General features: G+C 34.3%; 1 protein-coding gene across 1 annotated transcript in view; it reads left to right on the top strand.

Moving 5' to 3' along the window:
* The window catches only part of LOC145307130 (uncharacterized), a 78,870-nt gene extending 54,528 nt beyond the window's left edge, over positions 1 to 24,342 (top strand). The window contains exons 24-38 of the mRNA XM_080149484.1: positions 3,832 to 3,899; positions 5,433 to 5,538; positions 6,706 to 6,873; positions 7,717 to 7,803; positions 9,842 to 9,922; positions 11,332 to 11,397; positions 11,738 to 11,896; positions 14,880 to 14,945; positions 16,279 to 16,376; positions 18,456 to 18,601; positions 19,265 to 19,378; positions 19,808 to 19,938; positions 20,704 to 20,795; positions 21,930 to 22,082; positions 22,418 to 24,342. Coding sequence (XP_080005610.1) covers positions 3,832 to 3,899; positions 5,433 to 5,538; positions 6,706 to 6,873; positions 7,717 to 7,803; positions 9,842 to 9,922; positions 11,332 to 11,397; positions 11,738 to 11,896; positions 14,880 to 14,945; positions 16,279 to 16,376; positions 18,456 to 18,601; positions 19,265 to 19,378; positions 19,808 to 19,938; positions 20,704 to 20,795; positions 21,930 to 22,082; positions 22,418 to 22,529 — 1,647 coding nt within the window. The 3' untranslated portion in view covers positions 22,530 to 24,342. The remainder of the gene's footprint in view (positions 1 to 3,831; positions 3,900 to 5,432; positions 5,539 to 6,705; positions 6,874 to 7,716; positions 7,804 to 9,841; positions 9,923 to 11,331; positions 11,398 to 11,737; positions 11,897 to 14,879; positions 14,946 to 16,278; positions 16,377 to 18,455; positions 18,602 to 19,264; positions 19,379 to 19,807; positions 19,939 to 20,703; positions 20,796 to 21,929; positions 22,083 to 22,417) is intronic.
* The last annotated feature ends 2,914 nt before the right edge of the window (positions 24,343 to 27,256 follow it).

The raw sequence follows: 27,256 nt of genomic DNA on the forward strand, positions 1-27,256 counted from the left end.
ATGGCCGATAAATATTTATGTACATTCCCAATGTTTAAACAGGATATTATCCCTTCTGTAGATTAAAATTAGGATTGTATATTATTGTAAATTTTGTTTAACATAATTTGGGGTGTACGTCAATTTATCGTCTATTGTCTTATCCCTTAAGATCCCTGAATGTAGAGAATAATAGTTACCATGGCTACGGGGGATTTTTTTAAAATCCACAAAAAATTCTCGAGGATTTTTGTAAAATTCTTAGATAGATTTACGTGTAGAAAAAATTTCTATAATAGTTATTTCTCGTATCGTATTATAAACGGCTTTCCGCGGATATAAAATTTACAATTAGGTATAAGATTAAAACTAGTTTTTTTAAGCCCTAAGGTGCCGAAGGCACCGGCTAAAAAAACTGGTTTTAATATTATGATTGTACATTTTTATATTCGTAGAAAGCTGGATATAATACGATGCTAGACATAGTTTTTTTCGTATGGATGAGAACCGGTTCCTATCCACCGGATTCGAATGAATACGAGAGAAAAAATTCTTTTCATTTTAAAATTTAAATTGAAAATGGGGGTCGCGCCCCCTGCCCCCTTCCCATCACCTAGATGCCTCTAGGGGCGTAGCCGCTAGTTTTGTAATTAATGTAAACTCAATTTTGGTTTATACTTTAATTTATAAACGTTCTTTCGCTTGTATGCGCTTGTATGGATGTTGTCATCCTTATCATTTATACTAAGGAATTATTTTTATTATTTTCATAAAGTCCGGAATTTATTTCTATTTGAGAGAGAAATATGAATTCTAAAGATTAGTCAACAAATAAATTTTACTGTTAAAACATTTATAAGAAAGAGTGTCAATTTTAAAAGCGAAGCTTTTCTATAATTAGGGTCGTTCAATCCGTACGTATGTTAGTCCGTCACGGTTAGCTTTTTTCGTTGATTTAAACAGGTTAGGATTGTCCTATCGATTTCAAACTTTGCATGATGATTCCTATAACAGTTAGGTACGACATAGAAAGCTCAGCAACTCTATAATCGTTACCAAAAAGTCCGTACGTCCATTAAAACATCCTGATTTTTTACTTTTTTGACAACAAATTTTTTAAAATGTTAAAATTATCCGATTCATCTGATTTTTGGGAATCTGATTCGTATTACAACAAGGTCAATGTTATAAACAAAGCATCTCTATAATCAAGTCCTAAAAACGTCAATATGTACTTATATAGTATTGTGTATTTTATCAGTTTTGCAACAAATTTATTACAATTTTGTATAGACTTAATATGGTACACCGACAAACCTCCTAAAGGGACAAACGTCCTAATGCGACAAACCTTCTAAATGACAAACCTCCTAATGCGACAAACCTCCAAAAGGGACAAACGTCCTAATGCGACATCAATTAAGTAAAACGTTCTAAAACTTTTCAAAAATTAAAAAATAAAAATAAATCTTCAAAAATTTGAGTACAAAATCCACCACTGTTAAAAACTTGAACAATAAAATCCAAAATACAATAGACACGGACCTAATTCAAAATTGAATTTTATTTCTTGCATAACTTTTTACTCAGGCTGAAATTTAAAAATCTGTCCGACAGATTTCCCAAAGTCTGTGTTGGCTATCAAATGGCATGGTTTCGAACCCAATACATCCTTCCATTACAAAATTCGACCTTTAATTTCTAAAAAAAAAAAATTGGAGGTTTAACTTAAGAAATGTCGCATTAGGAGGTTTGTCGCATTAGGAGGTTTGTCGCATTACGACGTTTGTCGTAGTAGGACGTTTGTCGATGTACCCTTAATATTAAGTTCATTCAGTTATGACACCCTACAAGTGTTAATGTTCGTTTGTCCTTCCATTTCAGAGCTTCGCTTTATGGATGTTGTCATCCTTGTTTTCGCGTAATTCCTTAAAGTTGGGTGTTGGGTTGGTAATGTATAACCAAATTGTATTATTAAATATTTCATAATTAAGAACAGTTTGACTTAATAAGAGCATTTGACTACAACCAAACTTGACGGAATTATTCGAAAACAAAGGGAAAAGTAGGTTGCGGGTAAAATCCGTAAAGGTTTGTGTTATAAGGCTTAAAAACAGTAGTAGAACAATAATAATGTCAAGCTGACAAAATATAATTTTTAACATATAATACATAGAATTACTATGGACAATTAAATAATGTTTTAAAAAATAGATATCTTTGAAATAATTGGCATTATTTGTAAATTGTAAGTTTTTAAACTCTTTTTGAAATAATTTTTTTTATCAATTTTGTCATTATTGTCATTTTGACATTGGCGAAGCATTCCATGATTTTTTTCGATTTTTTAAATAATTTTTTAACTTAAAAATTTTTTTTTGTCTATAGTTCTATTTTATAAGGAATACACACAAAAAAAAAAATTTTGGTCTATAGTTCCATTCAGTAAGGAATACACACATATTTAGAGAATATTATCGTTCTACTACTGTTTTTAAGCCTTAAAACTCACACCTTTTTAGAATTTACCCGCAACCTACTGGTCTCCTTATCGTCGATTTAGGTTGCTAATATGGACCTCATTTAATGATTAGTTCGTTCATCCAGAAACGGGGTAAGGAATTAAAGGGGGTTGGATGGGGGTAATCGTTATATTAGCCAGCTGCTAGCATTACTTTATAAAAATCTGGTGCAACATCCAAGTAATAATAAATAGATTGTTGTCATACTTGTTATTGAATTGTTTTTGCTCTGCTTCTTATGTTCATAACAATTGTTTTTTAGAAAAAGATATACGTCTGAAAAAAAATGACATTGATTCTCCTGTTGATATTTTTTGTGCTGATTTTAATAGATTTTTTCAAATCATAATATCAGTAACTAAGAAAAAACATGTGAAAAAAATTCAGGCATCTTTTGGGATATGACCATTCTTATATAAAAGTAACAGGATATATATCTGTCTGTACTGAAGGATCTCACTAACTGCTGAACCGATATGGTTCTCCTTTACAGTGAAACTTCTCATATTAAGAGAGAGGGTACCACCACCTTTTTAAGATGAATCGCCCCTAGAAAAAAAATGTACACCCCTTTAAAAATAATAGGGGCAGTTTCTCTATAGTGAATGAGAAAATTGTGATAAACAAAATAACCCTTATGGACTTCAAATTTATTGGTTTGGACACTGCTAGCTTGTACCAACCAATCAAAGTTCTAAAACTTTTAATTGAACAAAAATGGACGATTTTATACGCACCCTCTTTCAAGTGTCCCTAGAGGCCTCTAGGGGCGAAGCGGTTAGTTGTAAATGCATATACTTTTAGATGTTTAATTACCTACCTACTCAAAAGTATTTGAATATAAAGTTTATTTTACAGTACAAAATGTTAATCAGCTATATATAAAGAGAGGGGGCGGAAGTGACACTTTTTGAAACTAAAAGTCAAAAGGAACTAAACTAAATAAAGATAATCGTCTTCACAAAAATTTCCCTTATATTTTCACTTGAATATTTTAAACATTTTAATATAAAAAAAGGGAAATTTTTATGAAAAAAAGTTTATCTCAGATTATTAAAAATTGTCTAATTTGGCGAGAAAGGCGAAAAAAATCGGTTTCTTCACAGTTCCATATTGTTTCTCTTGAAAGCAACAGCCATACCAAATCTCAGAGCTGTAACTCTATTTTTAGTTGAGTTCCTTTGACTTTTAGTTTTGGTTTCAAAAAGTGTCACTTCTGCCCCCCCTCGCTTATTAAAATATTTCGAAGATTTTTTACAAAATTATTTGGAAGATTTTTACAAACTATTTATCATAAGGATTAGGTATATATTACTAATATTGACCCCCCAGAGAAAGCCACCCGCCGTCTCAGATTGGGAAATCCAACTTGCAAGCAAACTCCAGTCATTTACAAAAGTAAGTTAAAGTTTTTTGGTTTGTTTGTTTAACCCGCGATCGTGGCTCAACACACAGCGCATCCGCTCGTCGCCGGAGAGGTGATAGTTTCGAATCTCGGGCCGACACCGCGTCATAACTAAAGACATTAAAAATGGTTCCTACTGCTGCTAAGTCAGGTGCGCAACCTAAATAGTAAGCGACGGGGGAATGCCTTGGCCCATAAACAGGTGCAACAATGCACAGTTAGGACTTCTCAGACAAAGGTCGTGCAATCAAAAGGCTGGTTGTATGATGCATGTTACTTAACCTCATATTCTTGGGTGTATAACATTGTATTACAAGCGAATGATGCTCTGGATTCTCTAGATGATCACTTAAATCGAAGGAGAATCCCGCCCTTAGGAGGTTAATGGTAATTTTTGTTTAAACAGTTTTGCCAGTTTCCTTTAGTCAGGCTAATCGAATATAGAATTAGAATATACGTGGATATTAGGATAGGAGGGAAATTGTCGCCAGTTTAGGTTCCTCTAATGATCAGTTCGTTCATATAGTTCATTGTAAAGGGGGGTGGATGGAGGGGATCGTTATTTTAGCCAGCTACAAGTTTCACTTTATGATAATCTGATGTAAGATCCTAGTAATACCTATTAATTCTATTGAACACATACCTCACCCCCCTCTTCTTACTTTGAAATAAAGTGGAGGGGGAAAGTATTTTTTTTGTATTTTTGTTTGTTACTTTAGGTCTAGTAATGTTATGTTAGGTTACTGGATAGCCCCGCAGGGTTGTGGCCCTCAGTAGGAATAAGAAAAAAAGCCAACCCCAAACCCCCAATTTTCAATTTAAAAAGGGGGGAGGCGGATGTGCCATTTTTTTAGACCAAAAGTAAAAATTGCATGATTTCAGCCCATAAAAGAGTTACAGCTCTAAAATTCTGCACAGCAGTTCCTTTTGTGGTGAACAATATGGAACTGTGAAGAAACAGCGGCGGAACCGCCGCTCCCGCCGAAAACTGCCGTTTGCAGCCGAATTTTTTTTGCCTTTTCTCGCCATAATAGACAATTTTCAATCATCTGAGATAAACTTTTTTTTCATAAAAATTCTGCTTATATTTTCACTTGACACTTGTAAGATTTTACACTTGCAATTTTTTTTAATATTGACATGTTTGAAATATTACAAGTGTCATGTGAAAATAAAAGGGAAATTTTTATGAGAAAAAAAGTTTATCTCAGATGATTGAGAACTGACTAATTTGGCAAAAAAAGGCAAAATAATTCGGCGGGAAACGGTGGTTCTGCCGCCGTTTTTTCACGGGTTGTCCGGACAGCAGCTTATGGGAAAATATCAACTCGACAACATTCATATAAATGAGATGATAAACCTTACGGTATTTGTACCACGCGTTTTTGAAAGCGTTAGTTTCTCTCTAAATCACTCCCCCCCCCCCCCCCCATCACAGTCCTTTTCATCATCATTTTGATTATTTGAAGGGGGGGCGGGGGGTTTAAAACCTCCTTGACTCTATCCTAACAGTTTTTGTTGTTAAGGAGCTTAAGTAGAAACTCAGTGAATCTCGAGCTTAACAATAGAAAAAATGTTGCCGCCAAAAATCGAAGAAGTTTGCCACCAGAAACCAGCAATCTGAGTCCTCAGGTTAGAAACAGTCTGGTTCGAATCTGCTGGATTAGAACCGGTTATTAGCCGTTCTATCCGCATAATACCCGCGGAAAGCTGTCTATAATACTATGCAAAATCAAGGAGATAGTATTAGTGATTGAAACATTTGGACACTAAACTTAATGAACTAACCAATCAAAATTAAGGAAAAATACCCAAATTTGTTAAGCCAACGTTATTATAAAAAACTTTGGGGACTAGTATAATAAACTGCCCATTGTCCCCTCTCCCTCTTCTAATGTCCTCTCCTTCCACGGAAAAAGTATATTTGTCCCCGAATGAAGAATTTTTCATAGTTTGACTGACTAAAAAGTTAAAGGTCAGTTTCATTTCAGCTGCGGTCCAAGCATATTTCAAAAACAGAAAAATCTGTCTATAATACTATGCAAAATCAAGGAGATTGTATTAGTGTTTAAAACGTTTGGACACTAAACTTAATGAACTAACCAATCAAAATTATGGAAGAATGGGGGCACCGTAGCTCTGTGGTAACGCACTGAGTTACGGTGATGAGAATTTGAGTTCAAACCCACTTGTGTTGCAATCACAACATGTTGTCTCAAATTCTCTAAAGTGGATTCACGCAACCTCCCCCAGTTGCGTTGGAAGGGAGATTGTTAGGTAGTTTGGAAGCCTAATAATCATGTGTATAATAGCAACACATCCCTTAATTCCAGGCTCCTCTGAGGAGAGTGTCATTCATTACGGTGACTTAATCTGGGACACCTGCCATACTCAAAAATCGGCGAGGGTGAGGTAATAACGAGGAGCTCTCATGAGACAGCGTGTCAAGTCATACTTGAACGTGGAGCTTGAGCTGGCCCTGGTGGCTATACAAAAGTGTCTCAACATACTCCAGGAGTCTTAGATCCAAACTCTAAGAAACTATGGCTAATCAAAAAAAAATGGAAGAATACCCAAATTCGTTAAGCTAACGTTATTCTAAAACTTTGGGGACTAGTGTAATAAACAGTCCATTGTCCCCCCTCTCTCTCTCTGTTAATGTCCTCTACCTTCCACTGAAAAATTATATTTGTCCCCGAATGAAGAATTTTGTTTTTAATAGTTTGACTAACTAAAAGTTAAAGGTCAGTTTTATTTTCTGCGGTCCAAGCATATTTCAAAAACATTTTTTAATTTTAGGATGCCAACGCGAAAAAAGTTGCGGATTTTCTGTCCAATTTGCGCGGGAACGATGAGTCGCAACGGAACGCGGCAAACTCTGCGCACATTGACCGGGGAGAGTTGGGGAGTGATGCGCTGGTTATGCGGGGAGATGATTTGACGGCGGCTAAGAAAACTGGGCCGTTCCAGGGATAATTTGTACCATGTTTAAGTCTAGCGGCTACGCCCCCTAGAAGCCTCTAGTGGCACTTTTTTCAAATATTTCCATGTTGCGTTGAACGCTCTACGTAAAATCGAGAATAGTAAAATAAAATTGATGTATTGTTGTTTTCTTCCCCCAAAATAGTTTTAAACTCTCCAGGTATCTATGAGAAGCTACCCTGTTAGGAAGAACCCGATTGGTTAGCGAGATCCTTCGGTGCAGACAAACATACAAACATCCTTTTACTTTATTATGAGAATTACTTAGATATTGCACCAGGTTTTCATTTTCTCTGATAAAGTAATACTCGTAGCTGACTTAAATAAGAATACCCCCATTTTACTCGTTGACCACATCCCCTCCTATTGGATGAGCAAACTGGCCAATAAATGTGATCCATATAAGCAAGCTAAATTGACGTCAAATTTTCCCCTGCTAATATATCCACATTTATTCTATATCCATTGTTCTATTTTATGGAGTACCCCAGGGAGCACTCCAAGGGTGTATATTCTGCGCAAGATTCAATTTTTTTCCCTCATATTTTTTTCCAGCAAGGAAGGGGAAAAATGAAAAAATATTTTCAGAACTCTTTATTTTATTAACACGTTACCCCTCCCACATATTCTTTTATTTTTTTTTACCGAGGTGGGGAGAAAAATGGCAAAAAAGTTCTCTTAATTATTCCATTTTTTTCCCCCAACCACACATTTTTTATTTCCCCCCCCCCCCCCCCCCCCGACCCTCCTCCCTTTAGCAGGGTCTAATTTGCAGAATATCACTATCTGTCCTATATATCCATTACTAAAGTACAAAAATATCTTGATCAGAACAAGACTGAGTATGAGAATAGTGGCGGAGCAACATCAGTTAGAAGAAGCAGCTCAGTCAGACACGATAACAATAGAATTATCCAGGAAAAATTTTTATTTTGAGCGGAAAATCAGGGATCTTAGGGGATAAGACAATTGGTGTATAGTCTCTTTCGTGGCAACGCCCCTTAATGGGCGTTTCTTCGTATTTTCACAGTAGCTTTTTTCCTTTTTCTATCCCCTGTGGGGGGCTCTAACCCTGCGGGGCAATCACCTAACCCAATGTAACCTAACCTATCCTAAAATAACCCATTAAAAGCCACATTGGTGTACATACATTCAGAATGATGATAATATTGATTAGAATAATTGGTTGAAAAGTTTGGAACCAACTAATCAAAATTGAGTAAAAATGCCAAAAGTTTTGGACTGTCGAATAAAACAACGTGGTTATAAAACGTTGGGTACAAGTTTTATTTGCAGTCAAATGTCCCCGTAGAGCGCAGTAATAGCAAGTATTTTAAATTTTTTTAACAAAGATGACGTAGCTCAACAAAAACTCTGTAGAAACTATGCATAATATGGACATACATTACTATAAAAACTTGATTATAGAGATGTTTCGCTTTTTACATAGTACCTAATCACACCAGGCTACAATTGAATCAAGACAAAAGTAAGTGCCGAGCTCTTTGACCTATGTATGGTGAAATTAGACATAAAACCATGTTGATTCCAGGTAAAACCAAAATATTTCAGCAGGATCTTTTTTAGAAAATTAGATTTAAAAATTTAAAATTCAATTTTCACCACCTAGGAGTTGCCGCATAATCATGTCAAGAAAAGCAAAGATTATAAATTTGAAATTTTAAACAACTTTGCTTTTATGAAGTCTTTCATACCTCTCTATATATGATTTATTTAAGGATGAAATTCCGTGACCTTAGCAAAGCAACTGATAAAAATGGCAATTAAGGGGGGGGGGGAAGTTTTGACACATTTGCGTAAACAGGGAGTATAGGCTTTATCTTTGGACTGAGAGTATAGGTTATTAGGGATAAAATCATTCTTATATGATAAATTTTCCCAAGTTTTAAGATTTTTTGGATAGGCCTCCAGGTTTCGGAGCTCCAGGCCTCCAGGTCCTCTCTGTACAGGTAAAAATGAAAAAAAAAATTTTTTTTGAAGAGTTAGAAGTCAACTTATGAAACAAAATATGCGTTTTTTTCTTCAAATATGTGAATAACATTCAAAAATATGCATATTTTGTTTCATAGGTTGACTTCTAACTCTTCAAAAAAAAAATTATTTTTTTAATTTTTACCTGTACAGAGAGGACCTGGAGGCCTGGAGCTCCGGAACCTGGAGGCCTATCCAAAAAATCTTAAAACTTGGGAAAATGCATCATATAAGAATGATTTTATCCCTAATAACCTATCCTTTTAGTCCAAAGATAAAGCCTATACTCCCTGTTTACGCAAATGTGTCAAAACTTCCCCCCCCCCTTAACTACCTTCAGGAGTTGTTTTATGAAAAACTTTAAAAAAGCAAAGTTGTTCAACATTTTAGATAAATGATCTTTGCTTTCCTTGAAATATCCTGAAATATTTTGGTTTTACCTGGAATCATCAATCATGATTATATGTCTAATTTCACCATAAATAGGTCCCAGAGCTTGGCACTTACTTTTGTCTTGATTCAATTGTAGCTTGGCGTGTAATATAATTGTCCTACGAATTTCAAAAATCATGACAAATAAGGACTTGCAGATATTCTGTCTATTAATCATCATGCCAAGTTGGAAATCAATTTTAACATGTTAATGATTAAAAAGATCTTATCGATGACATAGGCATGTCATAATTTTTTATAAACTTTTCTTATTTATTCAGGGAGGGAGGGGACATTGGTCTGTTTATTACACAAGTTCCCAAAGTTTTATGATAGCGTTTTCTTATTCGTTGGCTTAACAACTTTGGGGACTTTATTAAGTTGAGTCTCCAAACATTTCAACCACCAATTGTAATCTAAAAAAAGGGGTGATTTTGTGTTTTAACATTTTGGATGTACATCAATTTATCGGCCATTGTCTTATCCCTTTAGATCCTTGATAAGCTAGCTTAAAATGAATTTTACCATACAGCAGGGCGAGGTTATGAAAAGTAAATCCGCGATTCATTTAAATCAACAACTCAACAAACCAAAGATTAATATTGAACAGGTCTAGTTATTTATCGTATCGTATTATAAGACAGTTTTCCGCGTATATTAAAAGGGAAAAATTATAAGATTAAAACCATTTTTCTGGCACTGAGGGGCCGAAGGTTCGGGCTAACAAAACTGGTATTAATGTTATGATTTTTATTTTAATATTCGTGGAAAATATAATACGATGCTACTCATTATTTTTTAGTATGGGAGAACCGGTTGTAATCCAGCGGATATTAATCGGTTTGGAAGTTATACTGGAAATAATATTTTCAGTATAGATACAAATTACTATGTCTTTATGTAACTACGCCCCCACAGGCCTCTAGGGGCATTTGAAAGATAGGGGGGAGTTGACATTCCACTATACTTTTTATATTTTAAAAAAAGGAAAAAAAATTGAAGGAGATATATTTTTTTCAGGGATGTTTTCTCTTTGGGAGGGTGGTGGTACCCTTCCCTAAAATAGTTATTAACCTTCCCGGGACATATGAGAAGCTTAACTGTAAATGAGAACCATATCGGTCCAGCAGCTAGCGAGATCCTTCGGTATAGACAAACACAATGAAAGACAAACATTCTGTTACATTCGCCTTTAGATAATATAACTCCCCAACGAAAAAAAATGTTGAATCTTAAAAATACTCATCATATTTTTAGATAGGTAGATATTTCTCGGATTGTATAATAAACATTTTTCCGCGGATAAAAAAATGTATATTTGTAAGATGAAAACCAGTTTTTTTAGCCCTGAAAAGCTGAAGGTTCGGGTTAAAAAAAACTGGTATTGTTCTCATGATTGTACATTTTAATAGTCGTGGAAAATTGGATATAATACGATGATATACATGACCTTTATCAGTATGGCTAAGAACTGGTTCTAATCCACTGGATATTAATCGGTTTGGAAGCCATACTGGAATAGTTATTTCTCGCATCGTATTATAAACAGATTTCCGCGGATATAGAATGTACATTTATAAGATTAAAACCAATTTTTTTTAGCCCCTAGGTGCCTAAAGCACAGGCTAAAAACTGGTTTTAATCTTATGATTGTACATTTTTATATTCGTAGAAAACTGGATATAATACGATGCTAGACATAGTTTTTTCGTATGGTTGAGAACCGTTTCCTATCCATACAAAAAAAAACTATGTTTAGCATCGTATTATTCTGCACCTCGGGGCTTAAAAATTGGTTTTTATCTTATAATTGTACATTCTATATCCGCGGAAAGCTGTTTATAATACGATGCGAGAAATAACTAATATCATATTTTTATTCCTTTTTCTTATTGGACGTCATTTTATGTCCAATGAGAGACTAGTGTTTAAATATTTTAAGGCTTATTATTGCATTTATTTTCAATGAGAGAATAGCAACATTCTCTCACTAAATACAATAAATGAATTTATTTGTAGATACCTGAAAATAATCCAGCTACCCCCCACCAGAGACCTACACAGCTCAATATTAAACCAAATACAAGGAATATTTGCATTCAATTTTGAAAAAGCCAATTTTTTTATAGGGGTGGTTGCACGAAGTGCATTTAAACTTGAATTTCTCGTACTGCATATTTTTTTCAGTTTAAACTACATCTGAATATGAAAGAATTTAAGTTTTAAGAATATTGAAACTTAAAAATAATATTTTTGGTGGATTTATGCAACATAAATGGCTGTCTTGTTTCCACAAAACAGAATGATGACTATTTAGAGTTATTATATCCCCCCCCCCCATTCCCAACTTTGTCCTATCTTTAAAATTAAGACTTTCACATTTTAAACACTAAAAACGAAAATCAATGCAAAACATTCACCCAACAGACCGACAAACCTGAACCTAGGGGGACCGGCGGCCGTACGGCCAAGCCAGCTGAACCTGGGTGGCCCAGCTGCCAGGCCGCAGCAGCTGTCTCACCTGGAACCTGGCGACTACAAGATCACAAAGTCCCAGAGTGCAGACCATGTTCCATACACTAAGGTGATAATTCAAATTGCGCGGCTTGTAATAATAGTAGAAACATGTTAGAATCGTCATAAGCTCTAGTTTTTGGATATATAAGAACCATTTCTGTGCTACGTTTAGTACAAAGCCTCATCTGGAGACTACACGATCACAAAATCGCCGAGTGCAGACCATGTTCCATACACCAAGGTGATTAATGGCAGGGATCTAAAGGGATAAGACACTGGCCGATAAATTGATGTACATCCCCAATGATGATGCACATAATTACCCCTTCTGTAGTGTAACATTAGTGTAAAGTCCTCAAAGCTGTTAGGCCAACGAATAAGAAAACGTTATTATAAAACTTTAGGGCCTAGTGTATTAATAAATAAACTTTAAATTTTCTTAAGTGGTGTTATTATAAAACTTTGGGTACTAGCTTATTTTTTTCTTAATTCAAGGTGTTGCCAAGGGGTGTGATTATAAAACTTTGGGTACCTTATTAAATTTTCTTATTTTGGGTGTTGCCAAAGGGTGTGATTATAAAACTTTGGGTACCATGTTATTTTTCTTAATTCAGGGGGTTGCCAAGGGGTGTTATTATAAAACTTTGGGTACCAGAGTAATTTAGGGCGTTACCAAAGGTTGTGATTATAAAACTTTGGGTACTATATTATCTTTTCTTAATTTAGGGCGTTGCCAAGGGGTGTGATTATAAAACTTTGGGTACCATATTAATATATTTCTTAATTCAGGGCGTTGCCAAGGGGTGTGATTATAAAACTTTGGGTACCAGAGTAATTTAGGGCGTTGCCAAGTGGTGTGATTATAAAACTTTGGGTACCAGAGTAATTTTTTCTTAATTAAGGGCGTTACCAAGGGGTGTGATTATAAAACTTTGGGTACCATGTTATTTTTTCTTAATTTATGGCGTTACCAAGGGGTATGATTATAAAACTTTGGGTACTAGCTTATTTTTTTCTTAATTCAGGGCGTTACCAAGGGGTGTGATTATAAAACTTTGGGTACCATATTAATATTTCTTAATTAAGGGCGTTGCCAAATTGTTTGATTATAAAACTTTGGGTACCATATTATTTTTTCTTAATTCAGGGCGTTGCCAAGGGGTGTGATTATAAAACTTTGGGTACCTTATTAATTTTTCTTAATTCAGGGCGTTACCAAGGGGTGTGATTATAAAACTTTGGGTACCATATTAATATTTCTTAATTCAGGGGGTTACCAAAGGGTGTGATTATAAAACTTTGGGTACCATGTTATTTTTTCTAAATTAAGGGCGTTGCCAAGTGGTGTGATTATAAAACTTTGGGTACCATGTTATTTTTTCTTAATTAAGGGCGTTACCAAGGGGGTGTGATTATAAAACTTTGGGTACCATGTTATTTTTTCTTAATTTAGGGCGTTACCAAGGGGTGTGATTATAAAACTTTGGGTACCATATTATTTTTTCTTAATTCAGGGCGTTACCAAGGGCCAAAGGGTGTGATTATAAAACTTTGGGTACTAGATTAATTTTTTTTAATTCAGGGCGTTACCAAAGGTTGTGATTATAAAACTTTGGGTACCATGTTATTTTTTCTTTATTCAGGGCGTTACCAAGGGGTGTGATTATAAAACTTTGGGTACCATGTTATTTTTTCTTAATTCAGGGTGTTGCCAAGGGGTGTGATTATAAAACTTTGGGTACCATATTATTTTTTCTTAATTCAGGGTGTTGCCAAGTGGTGTGATTATAAAACTTTGGGTACCATATTATTTTTTCTTAATTCAGGGTGTTGCCAAGGGGTGTGATTATAAAACTTTGGGTACCATATTATTTTTTCTTAATTCAGGGTGTTGCCAAGGGGTGTGATTATAAAACTTTGGGTACCAGATTATTTTTTCTTAATTCATGGTGTTGCCAAAGGGTGTGATTATAAAAATTTGGGTACTAGATTAATATATTTCTTAATTCAGGGGGTTGCCAAGCGGTGTGATTATAAAACTTTGGGTACTAGATTAATATATTTCTTAATTCAGGGTGTTACCAAGGGGTGTGATTATAAAACTTTGGGTACCATATTAATATTTCTTAATTCAGGGCGTTGCCAAGGGGTGTGATTATAAAACTTTGGGTACCATGTTATTTTTTCTTAATTCAGGGTGTTGCCAAGGGGTGTGATTATAAAACTTTGGGTACCATATTATTTTTTCTCAATTCAGGGTGTTGCCAAGTGGTGTGATTATAAAACTTTGGGTACCATGTTATTTTTTCTTAATTCAGGGTGTTGCCAAGGGGTGTGATTATAAAACTTTGGGTACCATATTATTTTTTCTCAATTCAGGGTGTTGCCAAGTGGTGTGATTATAAAACTTTGGGTACCATGTTATTTTTCTTAATTCAGGGTGTTGCCAAAGGTTGTAATTATAAAACTTTGGGTACCATATTATTTTTTCTCAATTCAGGGTGTTGCCAAGTGGTGTGATTATAAAACTTTGGGTACCATATTATTTTTTCTCAATTCAGGGTGTTGCCAAGTGGTGTGATTATAAAACTTTGGGTACCATGTTATTTTTCTTAATTCAGGGCGTTACCAAGGGGTGTGATTATAAAACTTTGGGTACCATATTATTTTTTCTCAATTCAGGGTGTTACCAAGGGGTGTGATTATAAAACTTTGGGTACCATATTATTTTTTCTTAATTCAGGGCGTTGCCAAGGGGTGTTATTATAAAACTTTGGGTACCATGTTATTTTTCTTAATTCAGGGCGTTACCAAGGGGTGTTATTATAAAACTTTGGGTACCATGTTATTTTTTCTTAATTAAGGGCGTTACCAAGGGGGTGTGATTATAAAACTTAGGGTACCAGATTAATATATTTCTTAATTCAGGGCGTTACCAAAGGGTTGTGATTATAAAACTTTGGATACCAGATTAATATTTCTTAATTCAGGGGGTTGCCAAGGGTTGTAATTATAAAACTTTGGGTACCATGTTATTTTTCTGAATTCAGGGCGTTGCCAAGGGGTGTGCGAACAAGAAGGAGGACGGAGCCACCTGTATGTGTAAATATTGTCAGGTAGGAGAAAATACGAAACCGATTAATATCCGCTGGATTAGAACCGGTTTTCAGCTATACTATATGCATGCTATCCGCGGAAAGGTGTCTATAATACTATGCGATTTTCATTTGTGAACAAACCAATAAAAAAATAAAAAAAAGTCCCCAAGGTTGCTAATGCTGAGCCAACGAATAAGAAAACGATACTGTAATACTTCAGAGACTGGTGTAATAAACAACTCAATGTCCCCTCCCTACCTGGAAAATATTAGATGCAGGAGGGTTGATTTTGTTTATCCTCATAATGCCTTGCATAGCCTTTCCTATTTTAGGGTATAAAATATATGGGCATTGTACTATAGTAAAACATCATTGACATGTACATCTATTTAGCGCTCATTGTCTTATCCCCTATAAAGATCGCTTTGTGTAAAAAAAAAACCAAGTCTTTAATTGCACGTCATTTGTTTGGTAGCTTATAATGTCACGTGTATAATGATGGTTTTGGGCCATAACATTCCACCCAGAGATCTAAAGGGATAAGACAATTGCCGATAAATTGAAGAATCAAAAAATTCTGTAGATTTCGATTAACTTAACTTCATGAACCAACCAATCAAAATTCAAAGTTGTTATGCCAACAAATAGGAAAACGTTATTATAAATCTTGGGATCTCGCTTACCACCGCGGGTCCGATATCTTACTCCTTTACAGAGATGCTTCTGATTGGTCCTTGAATGGTTTATAACTATTTAAAAATCTATCTCTGAGTTACTTTTTGTCGTAAGTAAATAAAGTAATCAAGAAGTTTGAAAAAAGAAGTTTAAGCTTCAGTTTCGTTTCAAAGTTCTATATAGTTACTACTATAGGACTTATTAGCCAGGTTGTCACCAAGAGTGGGGCCTGGACAGCATAACGAGCTCCGAGTCTGTTTATAGAGCTCGTTATATATATATTTATTGATCATAGCTTTACCCAGTTATTAACTATTTTAATATACCTAACCTAATCTGATTTACACATAGATATTGTTGGAATACAGTAAGTGAATATTCAAAGTGTTTGTTACTTATATATATATATATATTTATAAATACCACATTTTTGTATATACCTAAATAACTTAAAACATATAGATCTCAAGAAATAAGTCAATGAACGTGAAATTGATATACAAATCCCAATTATGGTAATCAAAAGAACACCTTCTGTTGATTGAAATTATTGGTGGACTGGTGGACTAGTTTGGAGGAAATCGATCAAGATTTGATAAAATCAGGTTTTTTTGCCCCTGTTTTTGGCATCTCGGGGGTAACAAAACTGATTTTAATCTTATAATCATATCTTCAGGTATTTGGAACCGGAGCCGGTAGTGTGAGTCCTGTTTCTCCCAGCAGAGCCATACCACCCAGAAACTTTCCAGACATCCGGGACAGGCTTAGATACAGGTATTATAGACAACTGTCCGCGGATATTATAGCTGAGAACCGGTTCTAATCCAGCGGATATTAACTGGATTGAACGGTCCACCCTGCACCCATAAACTTTCCAGATACAGGTATGTTAATGGTTATTTATGGTATTATAGACAGCTTTCCGCGGATATTATGTGGATAATATAGCTGAGAACCGATTCTAATCCAGCGGATATTCACCGGATTGAACGATCCATCCTCCACTCAGAAACTTTTCAGTTACAGGTATGTTAATGGTTATTTATAGTATTATAGATAGCTTTCCGCGGATATTATGTGGATAATATAGCTGATAACCGGTTCTAATCCAGCGGATATTGATCAGATTCCTGTTTTTTTCAGGGACAGGCGGAGATACAGGTATAGTTATTTCCAGAATGGTTTCAAAACCGATTTATATATATCCGCTGGATTAGAACCGATTCTCAGCCATACAGAAAAAGTATGTATTGTATTATTATAGCATCGTAGTATGTCCAGTATTCTACGAATAAAAAATGCACAATCATAACATTGAAACCAGTTTTGCCAATCCTTGCCTTATTATTGAACATTTTTTTTTATATCAGTGGAAAACTGTTTATCATACGATGCGATAACCTAACCTAAATTAATAAAGAAACTAAAGAAAACCTCCCTTATTTTCAATTTATTTCAAAGGGTGGCGGAAATGGGTATCAGTGCCTACCCCCCACCTTATTTATTGAATTGATTGAAAATAAGAATGGAGGGGGGGGAGAAGGATTTTCCATACATAACCCCTGTGGGGCCTATACCTGTTGTGCCCTAACTAGGGTTGGCAATCCGAATCCGGAATCCAGAATCCGCCCAATTATTGGTCAATTTTTACATCCGAATCCGGAATCTGTTTATTATTAGCGGATTCGGATTCTTAATTTGTAGGCTAAAATTAGCGTCTTGAGATTTTTCTTTCAACTGCCGCTTTTTGAAGGCAAAAATTATCATCTTTACATATCAAATCTTTTAAAATCTGGTTCGATTCTTGGAAGTTAATTATAGAGAACACCAAGAACATTAATTTTTAGGACATATGTAGCACTTAATTTGTTTAATTTATTTTAAAAATATTGCTAGAATCCGGAATCCGAATCTGGAATTCGCAAAAAATAATAATCCGGAATCCGCGAAAATCCGCCATTCTTTTGACGGATTCTTGTATGAATCCGAATCCGGTCCAAAAATTGACGGATTGCCATCCCTAGCACTAACCCTGCGGGGCTACCTAGTACCCAATAATTTGTAACAAAATTCTTAGTCGTCTACCTTAATTAGCAGCTGAGAAAATCATGTTTCCCCTTGTTGGCGTTGAGGGTAGTCAGGCGGACGGACACACAAAGTAAATTATAAAGTAACTTCGTTAACAAAAAAACATTTCTATAGAATTGACTCTTTGATTATTTGTTTCTATAGAATTGACTCTTTGATTATTTGTTTCTATAGAATTGACTCTTTGATTATTTGTTTCTATAGAATTGACTCTTTGATTATTTGTTTCTATAGAATTGACTCTTTGATTATTTGTTTCTATAGAATTGACTCTTTGATTATTTGTTTCTATAGAATTGACTCTTTGATTATTTGTTTCTATAGAATTGACTCTTTGATTATTTGTTTCTATAGAATTGACTCTTTGATTATTTGTTTCTATAACCAAATAAATGGGTTGGGGGGTAGTTATCCGTTGTTTGTTGATTACATTAGGTCAGGTTAGGTTTAGGTTATATTAGTATTGGGTTGAACCGCAGGTATTTATTCGACCCGCAAGTATTTGGACACATGAATAATAACTCCCCTTTCCCCTTACCTTATTTTAGATTTATTTCAAAAATAAAAGAGGGGTGGTTAGCACCTTTTTAATTTTACTTAAAAAGTGAGCCCTTCTGTCTTGGAGAAAAAAATGGCCCGGAAACTAGGGCCAAAGCAGTTAGTAACCTAAATATCTTAGGAAAATACTTAGTTGGAATTAGGTTAAAAGTGTCTACTGTGTGAAAGTGTTTACTTTTCTAAATGCAAAAATTATTTTTTTTTTAGATTGGATTTAAAGAAGAAGCGTAGCAGCTTTACACAGCTGTCGGGAAGCAGCTCTGATCTAGCAGCTGGGACAGCTGGGGCTGCTGACGACTGCTCAAAGAGTGAAAACAGCTTAGAACTGGCCGATGAACAGCCAAGCCAGACAGGTACCCAAAGTTTTATAATCATAACCCTTGGTAACGCCCTGACTGAAGTAAGAAAACTTTATTTAGTGCCCAAAGTTTTATAATCACACCCCTTGGTAACGCCCTGAGTTAAGACAACAGTAATGGATGTAGAATATTTTACTAGCGGTTAAACCCAGGAATCTTAAGGGATAAGACAATGGCCGATAAATTGAGGTTCAACCCCATTGATGATACACATGATGATACCCCTTCTGTAGTTTAAAATTTGAGGTTGAAACGTTTGAACACTCAACTTGATGAAACAACCAACCAAAATTCACTGAAGTTCCCAAAATTGTTAAACTAACGAATAATAACTAACTTTGGGAACTAGTGGCAATAAACAGCCCATTGTCCCCTCTGGGTTAAGCCCCTACTTAAAAAAGGGGGTGTGGTTGTAAATTCGACCCACCCTCCTATTTTTAATTTGAGTTTTAAAAAGAAATTTTTTGGATGGTTAATTTTTTCCTAGGAGCAATTTAGAGTGTGTTGGTACCCTTCCCAAAAATAGCTATAAACCTTCCCAGGACCTTTGAGGAAATACACTGTTAGAAAACAATACCAGTCCACTGGTTAGTGAGATCCTTCAGTACAGACAGACAGACATCCTTTTACTTTATTATAATGATGTACATTGTTAAGGATCGAGTACTGGTGAATGTCCAGGAGGAGGATCAGATCTGCCAGCCAAGGTGGCCAAAGTGAATTATACATCTGAAAGAAAAAACTCCGCCCAGCATGAGAAAAATATTCCAGGTACCTAGCAAGTGTCCAACCACTAATTTTACGCTACAGAGGGGGTAATTTTGTTATCATCATTGGGGATGTACATCAATTTATCGGCCATTGTCTTATCACTTTAAGATGGATATATTAATTTTTTTTTCATTAACTGGCTAATATCCGCTGGATTAGAACCGGTTCTCTACAGACTTTCCATTGAAATTTAGAGAAAACCTTTAATACAACAACAATGATATCATCTATCTAATCTATCCATTCATCTATCCATCCATTCATCCATTCATTCATTCATCCATCCATCCATCCATCCATCCATCCATCTATCCATCTATATATCTATCTATCTATCTATCCTTCCATCCATATATCTATCTATCTATCCATCCATCCATCCACCCATCCATCCATCCATCCATCTATATTTATAATCTATCTATCTAGAAGTGAGCTGTCCCCCGCCGTCAATATCCAAGAAAGATGTAGAGAAACTGCTTGAGTATATCGAGGGGAAGAACAGCAGTGCTAGTGCCGCAGCCTCCAAGAATTTGGACAACCAGAAAAAACGCCAGAAAAAGGGACAACAGATTGCATTGATTCCTCCCCCCCCCCCCCTTAACAAATCCCAAAAAGTATTCTACAAATATAAAAATGTTCAATTATAAGATTAAAATCATTTTTTTGGCCCCGGCATTTTATTACTGACTATTTTACTAACTTAAATATTTTTTTAAAACCTTTTTAAAAATCTCCGAAAAGTATGCTATACTCTTTAATTAGGGGTGTATATTTTCAAATCAAGAAGGCATATCGGGGCTAAAAAAAACTGTTTTAAATCATATAATTGAACATTTTTATATTCGTAGAATACTGGATAGGTATAATATGATGCAATACGTACTTTTTCAGTTTGGCTGAGAACCGGTTTTAATCCAGCGGATATTAATCGGTTTCGAAGCGATACGGGAAATAACTATTATAATTTTGGCGTGTACATCAATTTATTGGCCATTGTCATATCCCCTAAGGATAATAATACACCTCTGCCGAGCCACACTATTAACACACTACTGCCAAGCCCTTAATTTTAGTAAGAGGGGGCAATGGACTGTTTTTTTCTAAACTAGTCCCCAAAGTTTTATAATAACGCATTATCTTATTCGTTGTCATAACAACTTTGAGGACTGAATTTTGATTGGATGGTTTGTTAATTGAGTGTTCAAACGTTTCAACGCTTTAGAGTGGGTAACTTTGTGTATCATCATTACAGAATATGTACATCAATTTATCGGCCATTGTCTTATCCCTATAGATCCCTGCAATCAATGTTGTTTTATATGAAGGAACGGCAAAGATTACAGAAATTGGAGGAAGAGAAATATAAAAAATGCTCCAATAATATTAATAGTAACAACAAGGAGAATCAGAATCAAGGAACATATCTTTATTTTTATCGTATTCATTTGAATCCGGTGGATAGGAACCGGTTCTCATCCATACGAAAAAAACTATGTCTAGCATCGTATTATATCCAGCTTTCTATGAATATAAAAATGTACAATCATATGATTAAAACAAGTTTTTTTAGCCGGTGCCTTCGGCACCACGGGGCTAAAAAAACTAGTTTTAATCTCATATTTGTACTTTCTATATCCGCGGAAAGCCGTTTATAATACGATGCGAGAAATAACTATTCTCGTATTCATTCGAATCCGGTGGATAGGAACCGGTTCTCATCTATATCTATATTCGCGGAAAGCCGTTTATAATACGATGCGAGAAATAACAATTATGACTTTTTGAATGTAAAACAAGGGATGGAGGGGACATTGGACTGTAAATTTCACAGGTGCCCAAAGTTTTATAACCATCTTATTTGTTGGCTTAAAAACTTTGAGGTTTACTTTATTTATTTTTTATTGGTTGGTTCCAAACTTTTCAAGTTAGAATTTTAATCCCTTTCTTCTTAAAATATATTTTGAAAATATATATATCCTCCTTATAATAAAGAAAAAAGGATCTCTGTTTTTGTATGTGTGTGTCTGTGCGTCTGTACTGAAGGATCTCGCCAACCGCTGAACCGATATGGTTCTTCTTTACAAGGTAGCGTCTTATTGGTCCCGGGAAGGTTTATAACTATTTTGGTGAAGGTTACCACCACCTTCCTAAGAGAAGTAGCAAAAAAACTTAACTAATCAAATCTAGCAGCGAAAAAATATTGTCTGGTAAACAACTAATCTTAACATAGGTTGAACAAAAAAGCATTTTCTCGTATTAATTCGAAACCGGTGGATAAGAACCGGTTCTCATCCATACGAAAAAACTATGTCTAGCATCGTATTATATCCAGCTTTCTACGAATATAGAAATGTACAATCATAAGATTAAAACCAGTTTTTTTAAGCCTGTGCCTTCGGCATCTCGGGAATAAAAAAAAACTGGGTTTATTCTTATAACTGTACTACATTTTATATCCACAGAAAGTTGTTTATAATACGATGCGAGAAATAACTATTATATGCCTCAAGGTGCAAAGCATAGTTAAATAAAGATTGTCTACAAAACTAGATTGTAAAGATGTTAGCGAAGAACCAAAGAGTGGAGAAAATCTCTCCACTGCGGAGCAACACAAAGATAGTCTCAACATCACTGATATTGACGAAATATTTACACCTAAACTCAGCTGTATGAGCAGTCAACATATGGATGAGGCGGATAGGTAGATAGATAGATAGGATGGATAAATAGTCAGGATAGATAGATAGATAGTTGGGATAGATAGATAGGTAGATAGGATAGATATATAGAAAGATATACATTTATAGGATAGATAGAAGGACATACTTACATTTTTTAGGACGTGATTATAGAGTTGCTTCGCTTTCTAGCTCTTACCTAACTGCTATAGGAATCAGCATGCAAAGTGCGAAATCAATAGGAAAATTCTAACATGCCTAAATTAAGGAAAAGAGCTAACCAATACGGACAGACGGACATTTTGAATTAAAGAGTAGCATTGCTACTTAAAAAACTAATTATAGAAATGTATTTCAGAGAGCTGGAGGAATTTAAAGAATTTTGTTTGAACTCCGTGCCCGCCAAGAACAGAACAAAAATTGTCCTCGATATGAAGAATATTCTGGCTTTAAGAAGAAAAAATTTATAAGAAATTAGTAGATTTTCCAGTATGGCTTCCAAACCGATTAATATCCGCTGGATTGGAACCGGTTCTCAGCCTTACTGAAAAATTATGTAAAGCATCGTATTATATCCAGTTTTTTTACGAATATATAAAAATGTATAATTATAAGATTAAAACCAGTCTTTTTAGCCGGTGCCTTCGGCATCTCGGGTCTAACAAAACTGGTTTCAATCTTATAGTTGTATATTTTTAAATCCGCGGAAAGCTGTTTATAATATGATGCGATAAATAACTATCAATAAAATTTCTAATTTATTTTTATTATGGAAGGGGGGGGGGAGATGTTGACTAATATTAATCTATTTATAAAAAAAAAGGATCTGGAAATTGTCTATTATACGATACGATACATGATTCTTCAGTATGACTGAAGAACACCTTTTGTAGTTCCAAATCATTGGCTAAACTTTGGAAACTTTTAGTTAGGGTACTTCAAATCAAAAGCATCCAATGTTTTGTTTGTTTTATAAACTTTGGGTACCAGTGTAATTAACAGTCCAATGCCCCTACCCTACACATAATATTGTAGACACTTTTCCATGAATATTAAAATAAAATCCTAAATGAATACCAGTTTTATTGGCCTGGGCGGCAGGGTTTCGGATCCGGATCCGCAAGGATCCGCATATTTTCGAGTCCAAGGATCCGGATCCGCAAAAATGCGGAAAAAATGGAAAAATCTACCTAAATTTATATAAAATCTTAGACATTCTCTTGATGAGAGCCAATCTTTAAGGTTTAGGGTCAGACTTGAAAATTAAAAGTATTTTTGACTTCGAATTAAAGAATAAATATTTTTTGAAAAGTTTGGTGATTTTATTTTTATTGTCAATGGTCCGGATCCGGTAGGATCCGGATCCGCAAAAAATCAATGCGGATCCGAAACCCTGGGCCTGGGTCATTGGCCCCTTGGTGCCAAATAAACTGGAATTAATCCTATTTTTTACCATTGTTCTTTCTATTTATGAGCCATACTGAAAAGTCACGTATTGTATTATATAACAAAATATTTTTATTCCTATTGGTTAGCAAAACTTAAAATAAACCTATAAATATTACTATCTGTGGAAAACTCTATTATTTTATTATTTATTGTAATCCGAATTGTTAGGATTTTTAAATTAAGAAAAATTTCAACATATTTTTTAATTAAAGGATATTTTTACATTTTTTAGAGCTTTGTTTGTATTTTTTTAAAACGAAATTAAATACTTTTAGAATGTATGATTTTTGTAAGCTTAAAAATCAATTTTTTTTTGTGGGGGTGGGGGGTTAGAAACCTCATAACATTTGTATGACTTTTTCTGGTATTTATTCAAAACCGATTAATATCCGGTGGATTAGAACCAGTTCTCATCCATATGAAAAAAAAACTATGTCTAGCATTGTGTTATATCCAGTTTTCAATCATAATATTAAAACCAGTTTTTTTGGCTCGTGTCCTCGGCATCTCGTGGCAAAAAAACTGGTTTTAATCTGATGATTGTACATTTTATTTCCGCGGAGAACAGTTTATAATACGATGCGAGAAATAGCTGTTATTGTCTTTTCATTAAATTTTGTTTTGCCATTTCTATTAAATCAAAAGTTGGGTTGGATTATGGATGTTAAGATAGGGAGGGGGGTGGGATATTTTATAGAATTTTACTATGGATGTATATTATTGTGAATGTTACTAATATCTCTCCCCCCCCCCCCCCCCCCCCAACCTCCATCTTATAATAAATTTACATATTTTTTGTATGTATAATTGTTAATAATTAATTTTGTAAACATATTTTGTTTTTTGAAAGCACAGCTTTTCTAAATTTAGTTTCGTCCTTACGTCAATAAGGGATAGCTTTTATCTTTGATTTATGCATGTTAGAATTGTCCTAATGATTTCAAACTTAGAGCTTACCTTTTCCACCTCCATTTTATTTTTAGGGGTGTAAAAAGTATTTTTTTAAAAACTTTGCACGCCACTGATTAGAATGTGAGTAGGTCAATATATTACTTCTAGCGGCTACGCCCCTAGAGGCCTATAGTGGCACTTTCAATGTTTTCTTTCAAAAAATCTAATTTAAGAAATAATTATTCCATGTGTTTTTGAGAATTTTTTTTCACGGAAATTATTCAACGTTTTTTGGGGTATTTTTGACTAATTCTCTTGAAATAATTTTGGTTCAGCGGTTAGCAAGATTCTTTGGTAAGACAGTTAGACATCCTGTTACTTTATTATAAGGATTGTAATAATATGCATTTTTTTATTTCTTCATTGTTAGAGCCATATATATTTTATATCTATAATACAAAGTAGAATGATGTCTGTCCATCTGTCCGTCCCTTAAGATCTCGGTAACTACTGAACCGATCGGATTCTACTCTGCAGGAAATATACCTGCTGGTCATGTGGTGATTTTAGGATATTTTCTTGCGAGGAAAAAAAATTCGCCCTTCCATTTTTTTTTGGTGCTAGGTAATTAAAACATTGGTGCTGCACCACCACTTTTTTTTTGATTAACTCTTGGGACAAAGTCCCTAGAGGCTAGGGACAAAGCTGCTAGTCTATTACATAAATTAGTAAGCTTTTTTTCTGTATTGAAGGATCTCTTAACCGCTAAACCGATCAGGTTCTCATTTTACAGTGAAGCTTCTTATAGGTCACGGGAAGGTTGATTACTATTTTGGGGGATGGTACCACCACCCTCCCAAGAGAAATTACAAAAAATCGAAATATTTCTGCTTTTACGTAGACTTCAATGCAACATAGAAAAAAATCTGTTAACATGTACAATAATATCATTTGATTTATAAAAAACATTTTAAGTGTCTCTAGGGGCGTAGCAGCTAGCATTTTACATAAAGTAGTAACTGTTTTGTCTATATGGAAGGATCTCGCTAACCGCTGAACCGATATGGTTCTCCTTTTACAGTGAAGCTTCTTATAGTTCCAGGGAGGGTGATTATCTATTTGTAAGGAGGAAATTTTGTTTTACTTTTTCTTTATAAAACTTAAATTGAACAGGTGGGAGGGATCGACTCCCCACACCACCTACCTAGAGGCTTCTAATTGCTAGTATACCATAAAGAACAAAAATAAAAGATAAGAAGGTAACTAGAGGATTAAAGTAGGCAGTGGGCCTAGAGGCTTATTGTTTTTTCCACCACTTGTTACTTAAACTGTATAAGGTAATGCCTCTTATTTAAAAAAAAATCTGCTCTAATTTTGCTATGCCATTTAAAAAGTGAATTTTGGTCAGTTTGACTAAAAAAGAGCATTTGAATAAATTTGGCTATTTTTCACTGATATATAGAAAGCGTTAATTTTTTTTTGAAATAAAGAGAGGGGTAGGTTTCTGGTAGAATCCGTAAAAGTGTGTGTTTTAAGGCTTAAAAATAGTAGTAGAACGATAATATTCACTAAATATGTGTATTTCTTATTGAAAAGAACTATAGACAAAAAAAAATTTAAAGTTAACGCAATTTTTTATCGTTCTACTGTTTTGAACTTTTAACACATAACCTTTACGGATTCTACCAGAAACCTACCCCTCTCTTTTCCTGTCAATATTTGTTTTCAATAAGGAAGGAAGCTATGTATTGAATATTATCGATCTGCTCCTGTTTTTAAGTCTAAGAAGCACACACCTTTACTGAATTATGTGAATCAACCACTCTCTTTCTTAAAACTTTGTTTCTGACTATAACCATTTCACAGTTCTGGAATCTCTGTCATAAAGTTTATTTTGACAAATCTTCACAAGAAAGGTATTTTTTTGGATAGGGGAATATGTGCAGAAAACCCCTATGTAAATTAGAAAATCTTAAAAAATCTAAATTAATAGTTATTTGCAAAATTAGTTTCTTGCCTTAAATGACTGATTTAGAAAAAAAAGTTTTTCATTAATAAGTTTAGAATATTCTTAAGATAGAAATATTCATCAGTTCTAGTTTTTTTATCTTCATATTTAAAAAAAACTATTTCTCACATTTTGTTTTCTTTTTTTATTTATATATTTTGTTTCTATTTTTTTGTTTTAGTTATTATGTCACTAAAGGGTTTTTTATCTGGTTTTAAAAAGATCAATAAAGAATTAAATCAATCTTAAAACGAATATTTAACTTGGCAAAATTGGAAAACTGGTTTTAATTTCAGATTTTAGTAAAAATGAAAACTGATAATAAATATTCTTGTAAGGTATGTCTTAAAAAATTCACAAGTATGTATTATAGAAACATTCATATGAGAATACATACTCAAGAGAAACCATATTCATGTGAAATATGTAGTAAATCATTTTCTCATTCTCATCATAAGAATAGACATTTGAAAACACATACAGGAGAGAAACCACATTCATGTGATATATGTAGTAAATCATTTTTACAGTCTTGTGATAAAGTTAGACATATGAGAACACATACAGGTGAGAAACCATTTTCATGTAATATATGTGGTAAATCATTTTCAATGTCAAGTCACAAAGCTAGTCACATGAGAATGCATTCTGGCGAGAAACCCTACTCATGTGTTATATGTGCTAAGTCATTTACTCAATCTCATAGCAAAGATGCACATTTGAGAACACATTCTGGACACAAGCCATATTCATGTGATATATGTGATAAATCATTTAATACATCTAGTGATAAGAGGAAACACATGAGAACACATACTGGATACAAGCCATATACATGTGTAATATGTG

This window comes from Acartia tonsa, chromosome 15 (genome assembly GCF_053477335.1).
Source record: "Acartia tonsa isolate MP-2025a chromosome 15, ASM5347733v1, whole genome shotgun sequence".
NCBI classification, from domain to species: domain Eukaryota; kingdom Metazoa; phylum Arthropoda; class Copepoda; order Calanoida; family Acartiidae; genus Acartia; species Acartia tonsa.